Source organism: Pararge aegeria, chromosome Z (genome assembly GCF_905163445.1).
Source record: "Pararge aegeria chromosome Z, ilParAegt1.1, whole genome shotgun sequence".
NCBI classification, from domain to species: Eukaryota; Metazoa; Arthropoda; class Insecta; order Lepidoptera; family Nymphalidae; genus Pararge; species Pararge aegeria.
Genome location: NC_053208.1, coordinates 1,885,381 through 1,902,405, shown reverse-complemented (window position 1 = coordinate 1,902,405; position 17,025 = coordinate 1,885,381). Strand labels below are relative to the sequence as shown.

General features: G+C 37.4%; 1 protein-coding gene across 3 annotated transcripts in view; it reads right to left on the bottom strand.

Annotated features, from left to right (window-relative positions):
• The window catches only part of LOC120636022 (exosome component 10), a 40,634-nt gene that overhangs the window by 16,940 nt on the left and 6,669 nt on the right, over window positions 1–17,025 (bottom strand). For all 3 annotated transcript variants that reach the window (XM_039907259.1, XM_039907258.1, XM_039907260.1), the window contains exons 4-8: window positions 5,157–5,329; window positions 3,633–3,850; window positions 1,674–1,792; window positions 1,042–1,205; window positions 411–594 (exon numbers count right to left, since the gene is read on the bottom strand). In XM_039907259.1, coding sequence (XP_039763193.1) covers window positions 411–594; window positions 1,042–1,205; window positions 1,674–1,792; window positions 3,633–3,850; window positions 5,157–5,329 — 858 coding nt within the window. The remainder of the gene's footprint in view (window positions 1–410; window positions 595–1,041; window positions 1,206–1,673; window positions 1,793–3,632; window positions 3,851–5,156; window positions 5,330–17,025) is intronic.

The following is a 17,025-nucleotide window of genomic DNA, read 5'->3' as shown; positions in this document are numbered from 1 at the left end:
TATTTTTATTCCACTACTAGTTAGCCCTTGACTGCAATCTCACCTGGTGATAAGTGATGATGTCTCAGTCTAAGATGGTAGTGGGATAACCTGTTAGGGAATGCGGTAGACATACCCCTAATCGGTTTCCACGCGACATCGCACCGGAACACTAAATTCACCGTTGCGCCACGGGGGTCGTCCTCTATCTTTTACCTTAAAATATTAAGTGGATAGTTTTGTGGACTATATATTAACCCACTCCTTTTGCTTGGATTTGAGAGCAATTGTTATAATAATAGTAATTGTTTACTGGCCGAAATTAATAAAATAAAATTTTACTAGTCAAAAACCGTCTCCAATATGAGAAGAGGCCCAGCTGTTTGGCTGCGGCATTTCCAATCTTACTTCTACGGCATTGGTATACGCACCAGGCAGCAGACCTTGCGACTGTTCTCGAAGACCGCCAGCAGACGTGACGGACTGCCCATATCCTTCTTAAATAGGTCTTCCTTCATGCGGCGCCAGACGTAGAGCAGATAGTGTGTGTCCGTGCGCGCGTAATGCATCATCGCCTCTGTCAGCGGACGCAAACGCCAGTCCGCCAGCTGGTGACTGTGGATAATGCAAATTCAAAATTTATTTATTCATGTACGCCTATCACAGGCACTCAACAAAGTGTTCATACCTATATATTTACATAATTGTAAGGGTATGGTGATAACTTTGTTCGCCAACTTAGGTTATTAAGATATCTGTTGAAGTTACTATTGAAATTCATGGCGGTCGGGTAGCGTCTCTTATTACCCTGTGTTCTAGAAAACCCGGGTAAAGGCCCTAAATCTAAGGTTCTTAAGATTTCTGTGGCAGTTACTATTGAAATTTATGACAGTCGGGTGGCGTCCCTTAGGACCCTGTGTTCTAGAAAACCCGGGTAAAAGCCCTAATAATTAAGGTTATTAAGATTTCTATGGAAGTTACTATTGAAAATAATGGTGGTCGGCTAGCGTGTCTTAAAAATGCGTCATGCGTCCTTGAAAACCCGGGTAAAGGTTTACTCACGTTTTGTCGATCTCCAAATCACAGTACTCCTTCAGCAGGGCCAACAGTGACTTGCGCGGCAAGCCTAGCTCCCGCGCCGCTTGAAACGTGTCGAACATTCCCACCACATACACGCCGAAGTCGCGCTGTAGCCATTGCACGTCATTGTTTGCGCCGTGGAAGATCTGCGAATACATCATGCGTAAGATGATCAGATCTCCCATTTCTTTATTATTCTTTCTTTTTTTGTCTCGTTTTCATCTTTTAATCTAGTATAATTTAAGTGTTTATGTATGTTGTTCATAAAGATATTCATCAGTCATCTTAATAAGATAGCACACGCTTCGCCTTATTTTGGGGCTGCTGCATACAAAAACTAAAGGAATGGACAAAAGGACCAATGGAATGGACCCCACAATACAACGTGTAAATGAAAACAGAAATAATACTAAATCATCATCTCTCCCTTCTGTGAAAATGGCTCGAGAGGAGATTATAAGAGTGTAGGGGAGTCGGTGCGCCGCGGACACGAGAGGAGATATAAGTATTGATTACCTATCCGTCACATCTCTTCTTGAAGAGATCATTTTGAGTCATAAAATTTTTTTTTTGTTCCATTTAATCATAAAATCTTTATTTCTTTAGATACTCACTTTCAATATCTTTGGATTGGTGAAGACCTCGTTCAGCTTGTGAAGATGCTCGCGTAGCCCCAACGCGTCCACTACGTAATCGCCACCCACAGTAGTTATTTGTATGAGGCACGTAAACCCTGAAAGCAAGACGTTCAATACATTATACCAAAATACATCTATAACTACTACTGGGAAGCGGTTATAGCCCAGTGGCTAAGACTTCGGTTTAGCATGCGGAGTACGGAGTTCGAACCCGACACCTCTAACTTTTTTAAGTTTATGAGCGCAACCCATCCATGGTGTATTGTCTATGGCAGAAACAGTATTTCTAGACAATCAATTCTTCCTTCCGTAATCTGCTATCTTTTTTCTGCTTGTTCATCCTACTGCCTACTTGTCATTATTGCAAATATGTAACCTAATTATTTTTAGTAAAATTGTCTATCTAAATAGTGTACTTATTATGTTTTCTCCACCACGAGCGATAACATTCTGCAGTTTTGAGTAGATAAATAAGAAATATATTACAGTACACTTTTCGCCATCTACACTCAAAGTAAGCATTAAAGCATTTGTTTTGGGTACTTTTCTGACCGATGAATATTTTAATGTATAATACACATAAATACTTAAATTATACAGATACATACAGAACACCCAGACACTGAAAAACATTCATGTTCATCACACAAACATATCGTGGGAATCGAACCCACAGCTTTGGATTTAGAAAGCAGGGTCGCTTTCCACTGTGCCGATCGGCCGTCAAAATAAATGTCACTTGCTTTCACATTGAAGGAAAACATCGTGAGGTAACCAAGAGCCTGCCTGAGAGTCTGAGAGTTCTCCTTAATGTTCTCAAAGGTGTCCACCAAACCACACTGGGCCAGCGTGGTGGACTGCGGCCTACACCATTCTCATTGTGGCAGGATACCTGTATACCCGTTCCCTGTAGTGAGCTGCTAATGGTTTGAGACGATGACGATGATGACATCTATCACAGAGATCTGCCTCATTTTAGCTAAATTTAATGTGACCAATTAATATTTTTATATTATGTTTTATTTTATTCCACTACAAGTTAGCCCTTGACTTCAATCTCACCTGGTGATAAGTGATGATGCAGTCTGTTCGAGAAACACTACTGCAGTGGAGTGGTTTTTGATACTTCAATATTAGTAGTGTACATGGTTTCATGTTCTTAATTCTGTTGGATACATTATATCCCAGAAAAAGTACAGGGTTTCTATGGCTGAAACTTGGTCCACCTGTGTTGATAAAACTCAAAATTACAGGTGGACTAAGTTTCGGCGAGCATCCAGTTACACTAAGTGTATACACTACGAAACCCTTCATGCCAAATTTAAAGAAATAGGTATACTTACAGTAGCCTCGCAATATATTTATAATAATATAATCTTTATTAAACAAAACAAGTAATTATAAACAAAAAGTCGATAAAAACAGCTGACTTACTAGAAACGGACATAAATTAGTGATATCTGCATATCGTCTGAGAAAAGTACAGAAATCCTTTGTGGGGATGGGTATATGCTTTTATAACATGATACCGAAGGTAATATTAGACCTACCTTTACCTAAGTTTAAACAATATATTAAAACACATTAAAAAAATCGTGGTTACTACACGATTGATGAATTCCTTAACGACAAGGCTGCTTGGAAGCAGGCCACTCCGCTCTCATCTCTCACAAAACAGAAAAATTCTAAAGTTAAAAAAACTTAAACTATAAACTGATGTTGGAAAAGAGCAATCTGCTGAGTTTCTTGCCGGCTGTTCTCAGTGGAATCTGCCTTCCGAACTGGTGGCAAAGTCACTACAAACAGACTGACTTGGCGTTTCAAAAGTGCTCATAAATTAGGCCTACTTGAAATAAATGAATTTTGAATTTAAGATAGTTATGCATATTAAGACTAAAAGTTGTCATTAAATAAAGCACACATTGATAAAATTACCTTGAAATGATCTGTAGTTGTGATGCTCAAGGTCAACTCCTAACTCCTCAACTGTTTCCAGGTGTTTCAGCAGCTCATTGAGCTCTTCCTCTGTGGAAACATACGTCAGCTTCGTCTCCTCGGGCGGCGGTGGCATGTGTAGCTCCTCAACGTCTCGTTCTAGCCATTCGGGCCTCGGTTTGAATAGAGAAAGCTCAGTCTCGTACGGATGCTCGTATCTGGAATAATTATATTTTTAATCAGTTGCCGTATCCAACTCGGATGGGCAGCGTTCGGGAAACTACGTGATACCTTTTCGTAAAAAATCCTTGAGTGCCTGGAGACCAAACTCTTCGAACAGTGTTCAATGTCAATTTATTTGTATTTCACATTAAATTATGTTGCCAGTGAATCTTAAATATATACTAAATATAAATATACTACAACTATACACACGCCGCCATCTAGTCCCAAAGTAAGCGTAGCTTGTGTTATGGGTACTAAGATAACTGATGAATATTTTTAGGACTATATACATAAATACTTATAGTATACATATAAACACCCAGACACTGAAAAACATTCATGTTCTTCACACAAACATTTTCCAGTAGTGGGAATCGAATCCACTGCCTTGGACTCAAAAAGCAGAAGTTACTGATATAGCTCAGCGAGTTGCGAAGCTGAAGTGGCAATGGGTAGGGCATATGCTCGGAGAACTGACGTTGGGATCGGGTAAACGCAGCGTTTGTCGACCCCCAACGAGTTGGACCGACGACATCAAACGTCGTCGCTGTCGCTAGGAGCCACAGGAAACAAGTGGCCCAGGATCGTGGATTTGGAAACTAAACAACTGATAATCATGATGATGAAATATTTTCCTGCAATGCAAGATTTGAGAGTGACAATCTACTGCAGTCACCCGTCTGCTCAGCATTGTGATTTTGGCCTAACACTCCTGTTGAGTTGGGAGATGCTTTCGGTTGACAGGCTATAAATGCACGCTCAATAAAGTCAAAGTCAAAAATATCTTTATTGATGGCACTTATGATTTGTACACTACATGAAAAATTTGTACACGGTAGTGAGATGATGGCGATAACCATATACGTAAACTTAAAACTAAAGCTACGAGTGTTCCAAATGCGCCCTGACCTAAGAAGCCCTCAACAAACTTAGCCGGGTATTCTTTTTTGTTATCACCATCTCACATTGTCATTTAAAATTATTAGAAGTGCAACCTGCTTAGCAATGCAGACCCAAGCTTTTTTATCTATAACATAGTCCTAAATACTATAATGGGACATTTCTATAAACTTACGTTTATCACGTTTCAATATTGTAAATTGAGCAAATTGTTCATTGTATATCATGGAATTCAGCAATTCAGATCCAAGATTTTTTATCTATAACGTAGTCCTTTATACTATAATAGGCCATTTCTTTAAGTTTACGCTTAACACAAACTTTGAAATTTTTAAGAGACATCTCCAAGATGCCAACGTGTCAACGGGTAGTTTATGGGTAATATATAAGTGCACTTACCCTATAGCCTCTCCACAGTCATTATAGTGTATCTGAAGTGCCAGAGGTTTTATGTTGTTAGGCTTATCTGATATCTTGGGCACCCACAGGGATGATGAGTTGTCAACTTTGTCCTTAAATAGCAGCTGGGGTAGAATTATATTTTTGCCACCCGTAAAGGTTGTGGAGCCAACCTGGAATAAAAAAAAAACGTCTTATTAATTTATTTAACTTACTCTTACTACTTTCACTTATGAAATTACTTAGAAATAGCCTCTGAGAAAGTTTTAAGCTCTCATGTGTACGTCGTAAATAACTAACCACTGCTACAATGGGAATTGAATATTTCCCAGTTCTCTGGAAGGTTTTACAGATCATTGTAAGTGAAAAAGGGGGAACCTCAAAAACCTATAGTTTTTTACCCAGGGCATCTAAACTTTACGGAAAGATTTTGCTGTGTAGGCCTTTGAAAGAACTTTCGAGAAAGGTGTATCATATCAGACCATCAAATTGGCTCCGACAGCATCTTGGTGCTCAGAAAGCCTTCTATAATGATTCTGCATCAAAAGTTTATGAAAAAATTTTGCTACATGTCTTTTGAAAGATCTATGTGAAATGGGTGTCATTTATAGACGGTTTGGCGCAGTGGGCAGCGACCATGCTTTTGAGTCCAAGGTTATGGGTTCGGTTCACAACTGGAAAATGTTTGTGTGATGAGCATTAATGTTTTTCAGTGTCTGGGTGTCTATTTATATTTTACAAGTCTTTATGTATATTATTCATAAAGATATTCATCAAACATCTTAGTACCCATAACACAAGCTACGCTTACTTTGGGGCTAGAAGGCGATGTACTCATCAATTTGACTTCAGACAGCGTCATGGTACTTTTGAACAAGTCCAGAGTTTGCAGAGTTCAGCGAGCAATCTATAATGATGACTAGGTACTCTGTTATTATTCCAAAAACGATACACTACTGTGTATAAAACTCTGGCTACCTCCGTAGGTGACACTGCTGTTAGCAAATGCCTTGAAAAACAATCTGAAGTTATATGTTATATATATGCTTGAATAAAATCGACAAATGGCTGACTAGATGGAATATAATAGCTTGTACCCAGTGGCGTGCACTTCATACATGCACAAAAGCGGTGCCTAATTTAATATAACTGGTAACAGAGGAGGATTTTGACATTCTATGCCATTTTACAAATTCCTCTGCACGGGACTACCTGCACCACTAAACTTGACAAAATAACATTTACAGTGACTAGGAAGCTGCCTTACTGTTCGCAAAATACTCAAAATACTTGGGATATATCTATACAGGGCTGGAGGAAATATCTCAGAACCAAGAACCAATAGATCTATTTCTCTGTAGACGACTATATGGGATGCCTGCAAGGATGCAACCTCGTTGGTCTATTGTCATGGATAACGACGAATCAGGAAGTCCTGGTTTCAAAAATTGTTACGTATTGTTTTTTCTGTTAAAGATTATTGAGTACTTAGCCCTGAATTACGAAATTGTTGTCAACCACCGTGCCTCGGACAGCACGTTAAGCCGTCAGTCTAACTTATTTTAACAACTTGTGATAATACTCGTTAAAGCCCACAAAACTGCGAGGCGTGTTTTTGCTCTAAAACCATCTCTCCTATGAGACAGGAGGCTTGTTCTGAGCACTCAAAATTCAAAATTCAAAATTCATTTATTTCAAGTAGGCTTATTATTATAAGCACTTTTGAAACGTCAAGTCTGTCTGTAGTGACTCTACCACCGGTTCGGAAGGCAGATTCTACCGTGAAGAAGCCGGCAAGAAACTCAGCAATGGTACGTAAATAGGCTGTGAACGACGATGATGGCTCTATTAGACAATAAATTAAGCCAATTTGGACTAACTATATTTAGAGCCAAAACTATTGAATTTGAGGGAGTGCAACTATATGATAAGTTACCAAAATATTTTTTGAAGAAAGTCGTTTTATAGCTTTAAGAAAAAATTTAAAAATCATTTCAAAATTATTAACTGTTTAATAATTAATATTTGTTGTTTTGTAGCACTGCAATTAAATGTTTTTAGTTTTAAGTTATCTTGTAAGTAAACAATATGAGGTTCTAAACTCAAAGCTGGTAGAAAACTGCAGACAATTCCTGAATACCCTGGCACTAACTAACAGGGTCATTCTACGTTGGGTTCCTGGCCATAAGGGGATCATCGGTAACGAAAAGGCCGATGAACTTGCAAAAACAGGCTTTGGAGAAGCGAATTGGCCCTGAGCCGGTCTGCGGAATACCCAAAAGCCTGGCGCAACTCACCCTACAAACCTATTGCAACTACCACACACTTATTCGCTGGAGACAACTCCCAGGAATGAACCATTCTCGAGTGCTAATAAGACTATTCAACAAAAGGGCCGCTTCTGAGGCATTAGCACTCTACAGAAAAAACCTATGCATCCTAGTGCGAGCGCTTACGGGGCACTGTGGGCTTAACAGACACATGTTCAACCTAAAGCTGCAAGACACAGATCTATGTCTATGACTCTGTAAGGAGGCTGCGGAGACGCCGCTGCATTTGATCTGTTTCTGCCCCGCGCTGATGCATAAACACAGCACTCTTTTGGGGAAGCATATAATGCAACCAGAGGATGCTAAACTTCTTCCAGCAAGGAAAGTGCTGATTTTCCTGAAGGCGACCAACACTTGCTGGGAGATCTAGACAGCGGCGTCACAATAGGTCGACGTGACACCAGGGACCAGACGAACCTGAGTCGCAAGCAGAAGAAGAAGAAAAATAAGTAAACAATATGTTCTTTGAAGTATTTAAACCTAACCGTGGCTCAGCATGCGACTCTCATATTAATATTAAATATTTTTTTATGTCAAGTAGGCCTAGTACTAGACAAAAATGCACAGTTTGCTGCTTTTAGAAGTTTCATCCTAAGTGCTCTTGAAGCACTTCAGTTACAAGTTCAATCCCTCTTTAAACTGCAAGATGTTATGGAAATGAGAAGCAGGAGGAAGACTTTGCTAATTCATGGGGTGCCAGAGACCAAGGGTGAGAAGTTGGATGTAACTGTCACAAAGATTTTGTCGCAGCACCTCACATTGACCAATCATTTAGAAATAAGGTATGGTTTGGTAAAACTGGCTTTAAAAATACTGGCAACTGCTGTTTCTGATTTTTTTACGAAGGACCAGCATAATGTTTTTGTGGCAGCTAGCCAGCATCTTGGTATTACAAAGAGCTGGACTAAAGACGGACGCATTGTAGTTATCGGTCCTGATGGCACACGAAAATATATCATTTCCATGGCTGAGCTCATCATTGTTGCTACAGAGTCTCAAGCTCCTACTCAGGGGCTAAAAGCAGCTGCTTCAACTAGTTCTGCAAACTCGGATCCCAAGCTGGTCAGAGTGAATAGACTAAGGAAAGTCACTAAGCGATAGAATTATAAACCATTTCCCTTTTTAAAATCTCAGTAACAATTATTGTATCGCAAGTTGTATTTTCTCAGATCGCTCAGTTTAGGCAAACCATTTGCAATTTGTCAAGTCTTTTTGATCAACTGTTATTAACTTGTGGGTCCCACATAGCAATCTAATGTTATGCCTTTTGGACGGTTAATTAAAAATAACTTATTTAATTTTGTCTATTGAAATATGTCACAACACTCACTAAACACCGTACCTACTATAGTCGGAAAAATGTAATAGGCCCGTTTTGACATTTGTGCAAGACCATAGAATGTAACTTGGAACGAAACTGAAAGAAACAAAAAAATTAAAATCAATTACATACAGTGTTTTAAAAAATACGTAAATTTTTTTGGGACGTTAAATAATATGAAAGAATATATCGCGAGTATTCTTTTTGCGCTTACTTCATAGTAGCATGCAATTTATAATTGTTGCGAAACGTTCCGAAAACAGTTACGTTCTCAGTCTTTTTTTTTTTTATACTAGAGCTGTAACCATTTTTTTACTGAATATCGAAATTAAATATGGTGTAGTTATCTTTACTGCAAAGAATAAGCTTGGTTCTCAAAATGGGTTCTAAATAATGAGTCTGAGTTGATGTGTCTGACCAAGCGGCACATGACTGAAGCGTCCCCGCGCGCACTGCGCAGTTTTTCGTTCCTCATCTTGTAAAGTTGACTGTGCGCCCGTTTACTATTACGTTAACTATGGCTTTTCTATTTTGGACATTAATTTAAACATAGTGATTTGACTCGATTTTTGTGTTTGTTGTTATATAGTACTAACTCTGTTTCAACATGTTGAAAAGTCGACGTATAATCAACAGCCAGTCACGCGTATTGGTTGTGGAGTTAAAGGAATACTTTGAACGAACGAACACTTTACAATACATAATAATATCAATCAAGTACTGATACAAACTTGAATTGATTTATCGTGAGTATCGAGTACAGAGTCTTATGGTTCCATAACTAGTTACGTCGCGATGACAAATGTCAAAACGGGCCTATTATATTTTTACGACTATACCTACTAATTTTCATATTTAATTGTCACCTGTCAAATAGTTGCAATTGTTATTCTTATTTCTGCCATAGACAATTTAGACGTTTCTTTTTACGTTGTAAATATTACCGGTTATTGTGAGTTCGAAGAGGATCCAAACACTTGCAGTGTTCTAGGAATCTAGGAAATGTATTATTTCTACATTTCCTATCATGTAAGTTTTTGTTTTGTTTTGTGTTTACTTGGTTTAGGGTTAATGCTAAATTGTAAGTCTTATATGTTGCAATCTCTTACGTAGCTGGCGGGTAAATTACCTGTATAGTTTGTACAGGAACTTCGCAAATCTTAAATATTCTTATTATTACTATAATTATTATATTTTTTTTCTTTTAATTTTTTTTTATATCACTATTTATATTTTATTTAAATTAATTATATAAGTTTATAAATATATATACATTTTTTTTTTAATATTATTTTTTTTTCTTTGTTATGAGTTCAAATGACAGTACTCATGATAGATCAGATGACAACTTTTTCACTGCCTCATCATCATCTTCACTTTATCAGAGCTTTCATAGTGTGTCGACTCCTCTCTGTTCCCTTCTTGACTCTACTTTTTCCCCTTCTCCAAAAAACTTTAACGTCATTCATATTAATGCTCAAAGCATTCCTGCATAAATTATTTTGATAGCTTTGAAAATCTTCTTGAACAATAAGTCGCGACTGTTAATGACACTATCATTATGGGAGACTTTAACACATGTATTATTAAGGATGAAATACGTGCAAGGCGGCTCATGAACATAATAAATAGTGTTAACCTTTGTTTACTTCCAACGCAGGCTTCAAACTTCTTTCCAAATTGTACTCCCTCTAAAGTGGACTTAATGATTACCTCTGCAGAACACGTTGTCACTCACGGTCAATTTTCAGCAGATGCGTTCTCTTACCATGATCTTATATATTTGTTGTACAAAATCCGTCCTCCAAAAGTTAAGCCCACTGTTGTCATGAGACGTAGTTTTAAGAATTTCAATAATCATTGTTTCATGTCTGATCTTAATAACATTAATTGGGGCTCTATTCTTGGTGCTAATACTGCTGACGACAAGATCTCCATTTTTAACTCAATCCTGACCTTTGGTAAGCACGCTCCCCTTCATCCAATTAAACTGAAGCATCTCCCTGCGCCATGGTTGACACAAGATATCCCGGGCACGGATGGCGAAGCGTAATGCTGCCAAAGCCAAGTACAAACGTAACCCAACTGAAAACTATCTCAATAAATAAAGGCATCTGCGCAACCGTTGTAATAAAATCTGCAGGAACGCACAGCGGAGCTATATTTTCTCCTCTGTTGAAAACTGTGACCACACTGGGATTTGGAGATTCTTGGAGACACTCGGTTTTGGCCGGCAGCGCTTGAGCGCCCCATGTGACCTGGATATTGATGCTCTTAATCGCCAGTTCACTTCTATTTCGCCTATGGATCCACAGAATAAATGCAGCACCTTAAGTCATCTTAAGACTCTTTCTCCTTTAAACTGCGCTCCATTTAATTTCTGTCCTATAACTCCGGCTGAGGTAAAAAAAACATGTTCTGGCAATTAAGTCCAATGCTACTGGGTGTGACGGAATTAACCGCAAAATGATTTTTCTTCTCCTAGATACTGTCGTGCCAGTACTTTCGTATATTTTTAATTTCTCTTTATCTTCTGGAGAGTTTCCTAAATCTTGGCGTAAAGCTCACATTATTCCTATACCTAAGACTAAAAATTCAATTTCTTTCTCTCAGTATCGCCCTATCTCCATTCTTCCCTTTTTATCTAAAGTATTGGAGCGCATCGCGCATTTCCAGCTTAACTCTTTCCTGGTCAATAACAATATCCTCAGTCCGTATCAGTCCGGTTTTAGACGCGGCCACAGTACTGTAACTGCTCTTGTTAAAGTTTGTGTCGATATACGTGCTAATATGGACAATCAGCTTATTACATTCCTTGCTTTATTAGATTTCAGCAATGCCTTCAACACTGTGGATTTTGATATCCTCCTTGCTATTCTCAAATCCATTAACATCTCAAGAGGCAGCTATTGATTGGTTCCATAGCTACTTAAATGGACGTCAGCAATAGTCAAAATAAATTCTGCTCCTATTCTTCTCTCAATGCTGGTGTTCCTCAAGGTGGCAACCTCCCCCCGTCTTCTATTTGCTATTTTTATAAATACTGTTTCAAAACAACTTTCTTCCAGCTTTCATCTCTATGCCGATGACTTGCAAGTTTATATTGGATCCCCCTCACACAGTATTTGTGAGGGCATTGCTGAGGTTAACTCTACTGATTTGGTTCTTAGCACTACAGTAAAGAATCTCGGCCTGCTTATAGATACCACCCTATCCTGGTCCCCGCAAGTAGCTGAGGTGAGTAGTAAAAACTTTTTGCTTCGATTGGTTATTTAAAAAAACGTTGGAAAAATTTCCTTACTGTTAAAACGAAAATTTCTCTTGCACAATCTCTTCTTCTTCCTTTACTTGACTACGCTGACTCATGCTATCCTGATCTTACCGAAGAACTGCTGAACTACAAAATTTATGTATCCGGTTTGTTTTTGGACTGCGTAAATTTGACCACATTTCGGAGTACCGGGTTAGACTTAAATGGCTGCCGATCAGATTGCGTCGTGAACTTCATCTTCTCTCATTCTTGTACTCTATCCTAAATAATCCAGTTACACCCTCGTACCTTAAATACCGTTTTCGCTATATTTCCGATTCTGCTTCACATACTGACCTCCGATCTCGGCACGATAACCGTCTGGTACTCCCATTTTGCAAAACCATTTTCTTCGGTAACTCTTCCACTTTTAAGGCTGTTGTGCTTTGGAATAATTTACCTGCTGACATCCGTAAAAGTCAATCCCTTCCCATATTTAAATGTCGTCTTAAAGACTACTATCTGTCTTTGAGTGAAGTAATTTGAACAAATATCGTTATTAATGTGTATTATTTGTATTTTTCTTTTTTCATTATATCATTATATATGTATTTGTATATATATTTATTATAAATGTATTTATATTATATTTATTAATATATATATATATATATATATTAATATTATAGTATTTATATATGTATTTATTTTCGAATATATATGTATAATTGCACTATCCCGCTCTCTTGCAGCTTTTCCTTCTACCAGAGGTTGCCTGTAAGAGATTGCTTTTTTTTTTAATTTTATTTTATTTGGAAAACAAACAGCTATAAATAAATTGTTACAATGGATAAACTTAATTATAGATCTTACACAAGCCAATAAAGTTTTCACTATTAATTAAAATTATCATAATGATACGGGAGTTTTGTTTAATTATATATTAGTAACTTATACTAAGTAATACTAGTTACAATAATTTACTAGTTACAAAAGATTTCTCATTTTCAATAAGTTAATCTAAGAAATAAAAAAAAAACACACACATTCAAGTGCATTTTTTGATAGCAGATACAAACTTTCCATATGTTGATACTTATTATTGTAAATATCATGTTCATGTTCTTATAATAAATCTGTTCCGGCTATAGTTGGTCTTAGCACGTGGGAGAAGGTACGTGTTCATTTTACGATTAGTACGTTTGTCGGATTTGGGAACACAAAATTTTATTTTATTTGTCAGATATTGGCAATCGATTAGGCCGTTTATTATTTTGTACAAAAAAATGTGATCTTTGTGTTCTCTTCAAGTTGTAAAGAGTTTAATTTTGTAGGGTCAAGGAGATTAAATCTTTTACTAACACACTTAAAAAATTTACGCTGAATGCTCTCTATCATATCCACGTGAATGGCGTACTGTGGATTCCAAGCAATGGAAGCTTGTTCTAGGTGGGATCGTACGAGTGAGTTGAAATGTAAAATGAGAGTATTTGGGTTCTTAAAACCAATGGTCTGACGCAAAACAAAACCAAGCATTCTATAAGCTTTATTACGAATAATATTCAGATGAGGTTCAAACGATAAACGACTATCCAACTGGACTCCCAGGTCTCTTACCTCATTTACTCGTAGTTTTGTACCGAGTAAATTATAACTGTAAGATATAATTTTCTTTTTCCTCCTCGGTAATGGAGCAACTTTTATCAACGTTCAAAGTTAAACCGTTGTTTATACAGTATTGACTGACATGGTCTAAGTCATTCTGCAAATCTTGACAGTCTTTTTCTGTTTTAATGATATTAAAGATTTTCGTGTCGTCAGCATTTAAAATTAAGTTAGACTTTTTGATACAATTTACAACATCGTTGATAAAATTGTTAAAAAGTAAAAGCCCGAGGTGAGAACCCTGAGATACTCCAGATGCAATTGGTACAAAAGTAGCAGTATAGCCCTTGACAGCAACTGCTTGAGTACGTTCACGGAGATATGATGTGAGCCATCTCAGGAGGTCACCATGTATACCGATTGCCTCTAGCTTCCTAATTAATATATAGTGGGATATTTTATCAAAAACCTTCGAGTAATCGGTGTACACGGCATCAACCTGGAAACCATTGTCCATTGCCTCTAAAGTGACATCAAGTAGTTGGCATAGATTGGTTTCCGTAGAGCGTTTATTTATAAACCCATGTTGAAAGGGCTTCAATAATGGTCGTACTGCTGGGAATGATGTGGTAATCGGCAGTATGAAAACGTCGTACCAAGTGAGGAGGCGGACGTAGACTGGGTTGCACATATTGCACATCGACGTTTACATTGAGTGCAGGATGGTGAGGATGATGACTGTCTTCAGGTAGCGATAGTGGTTCACATCTAGTCACTGCACATTGAGAGCTAGATATAACTAAGTCTAAATATCTATAATTCATATTACTAATACAGTTAAATTGCATCCAACCAAAAAAACATAAAAAAGACGAAAGTTGGGTTGTAAGTTGCCAACAGTAGGATTTATTGAAGTATAGTTTGATTCGCGAGTGTCACATTGCCACTCTCCGTTAGTTATATTAAAATCACAAACCACTAAAAATTCATCATTCAATCGTTGGATTTTCAATGTTTAAGTCTCAAAGGTGCTCGAAAAGTTGATGTTGAGACCATATTTGATGTGCATTCTGTGGGAAATAACAACAGAACAAACGAAGATTTTTATGTGTAGGGCCGCGACATAGTGATATATTGATTTGAGTGATTTCAGCATCGGGAAATACAGGCAACGGACGCACATTCAGAATATTAATATTAAGTATGCGGTGAACAGGTAATTAAGGTACCACCGCCTATTGTCATTCCTAATCGTTCATAGTCACGATCAGTCCGGTACACATTATATCGCAAGTCAAATAATTCCGCGTCGTAGATTCCCGGCAGTAACCAAGTTTCAGTTAAACTATACGATGTCATAATAATTTTTTAAAACATTTTTCAGAAATTCATTTGTTTTTGTTCGCAACCCGCGAACGTTTTGGTAAAAGACACTAATTAACAGTGTTTCAGTTTGTTTGTTGAACGGTTATTAAATACATGCAACAACATAAAGTAATTTTGGCAGACGTATCATCCAATTCATTCCAGTAAAAAATATTAACTATTAGTGATATCAATATAATATGTACGGTAGTTTCACGCGGAGATTGTATTTTAAAAATTCTTACGATATCAAGTAAATACGTAAAAGTAATTATGTGTTCAAATGAGTCGATGTACATTGCACCTAACGAGTTTTCTGTGCCGATCAGTGCTAACTAAGCCGGCAATGCATAGTACGTTTGGAAGTAAAAGACCAATGCCTGTTTCATCGTAGTAAAAGTGTAAAGACAAAAAACTAATATTGTGCGAGTAATCATGTATTGTAAACCAATAAACCAACCAACCAACCAAACAATACCAAGTCAGGTGTAATTTATATATTAAATAAACTGATTTGGATCGAATGGTACCGTATTTAAATTCTAATAATAAGATAAAACAACCAGAGCCTGTCCAATAATTGTCTAAGACCATGTAACATGGTACGGATAAGTAAGACAAGTAAACAATTATTATAACAAAGAAGATATTACTGAAACAATTTTTTTAGAGACCTCGAAATCGAAAATCCTACATCACACCTACACCTCATCTACCTACCTACAATCATACATACACCTCAGTGGTGAGGTGATATGTAGGATTTTCGATTTATCGTTTTGCCGAACCATGATTGTGCAGTTACGTACCCAACAATAAGTGTAATATTTTTCTTTAGCCTTGAGTTTGGCTTTTTGCAACAACATTTTATTGTAACTAGAGAAATGATCGTTGATATAAACGCGATTTTGGTTGCCAGGAAAACCAATATAGGAAGCCTTTAAATCCTTCAGACGGCGCAAACACGATAGAAGATCATCTTTCTTATACCTTGACAATAGATTAATGATAATTGACTTAGGATACGAATTATCAACATCATTTTTAACCGCAACTCGAGTTACAAAATCGATATCCTTTGCTGGATCCAACTTGTAACCACTCTTCTCAGCTAAGTTTGTTATGACGTTGACAAGGTTTTCATCCTTCCTCTGTGGAATGCCATTTATTTGGATATTTAAGCGCCGCACCCATTGCTCATTCTTTACATTAAATTCCATAATGCTAGCCACATTTGCCTTCAACTCATCTAATTCAGACTGTACTGCACTCAGTTGAGACAACTTCAACTCCACATCTGCTACCCGATGGACCAGATCATCAATTTTAGTAAAAAAAGTGTTTTTAAGCTCTGGTATATCCTTCTTCATGGCACTTAAGTCATTTTTTATTATCTGCATTGATGACATTTAAATTTGCAATTCGGAAATTTGCGTTGATATAGTTTGAAGATATTTTGCGACAAATCCGAAGGTTGACAATCCCTGCCTTGAGATGAAATTGTGAGGGTAGGTGTTGATGTCTCACAATGTCGTGGATTACTGATGATAATATTTTTTGATAATTCTGACTCGGAACTGCTGGACTCTTCATCGGGTTCAACTGTACTTTGGACTGGAGTATCATCATGCCTTGCAGCTTTCAGACGACACGTAGGGCAGTTCCAGTTAGGGTTTCTCTTTAACTTGTTGAACTGTGCCGTGTTTATGTTTAAGCATTTCACATGATAATATTTCTTGCACTTTGAGCAACCAGGGAAGCACCATCTTTGATCGGCTTCGAACAACCTTCACAGGTCTTCATTGCCCAATATAAACCAAAGCTTACTAATACTATATTATATATCTATATTGCGTGAATTGGAGCACGGTTTTATCAAAGTTTATGATGTAGTAAATTTGATTAGAAGTTATAAGTTACTGAATTAAAATTCGACGACGCACTTTGCTACTACACTTCTACAAAATATAATAATCTCGCCTTGCTAACGTCGGCCTT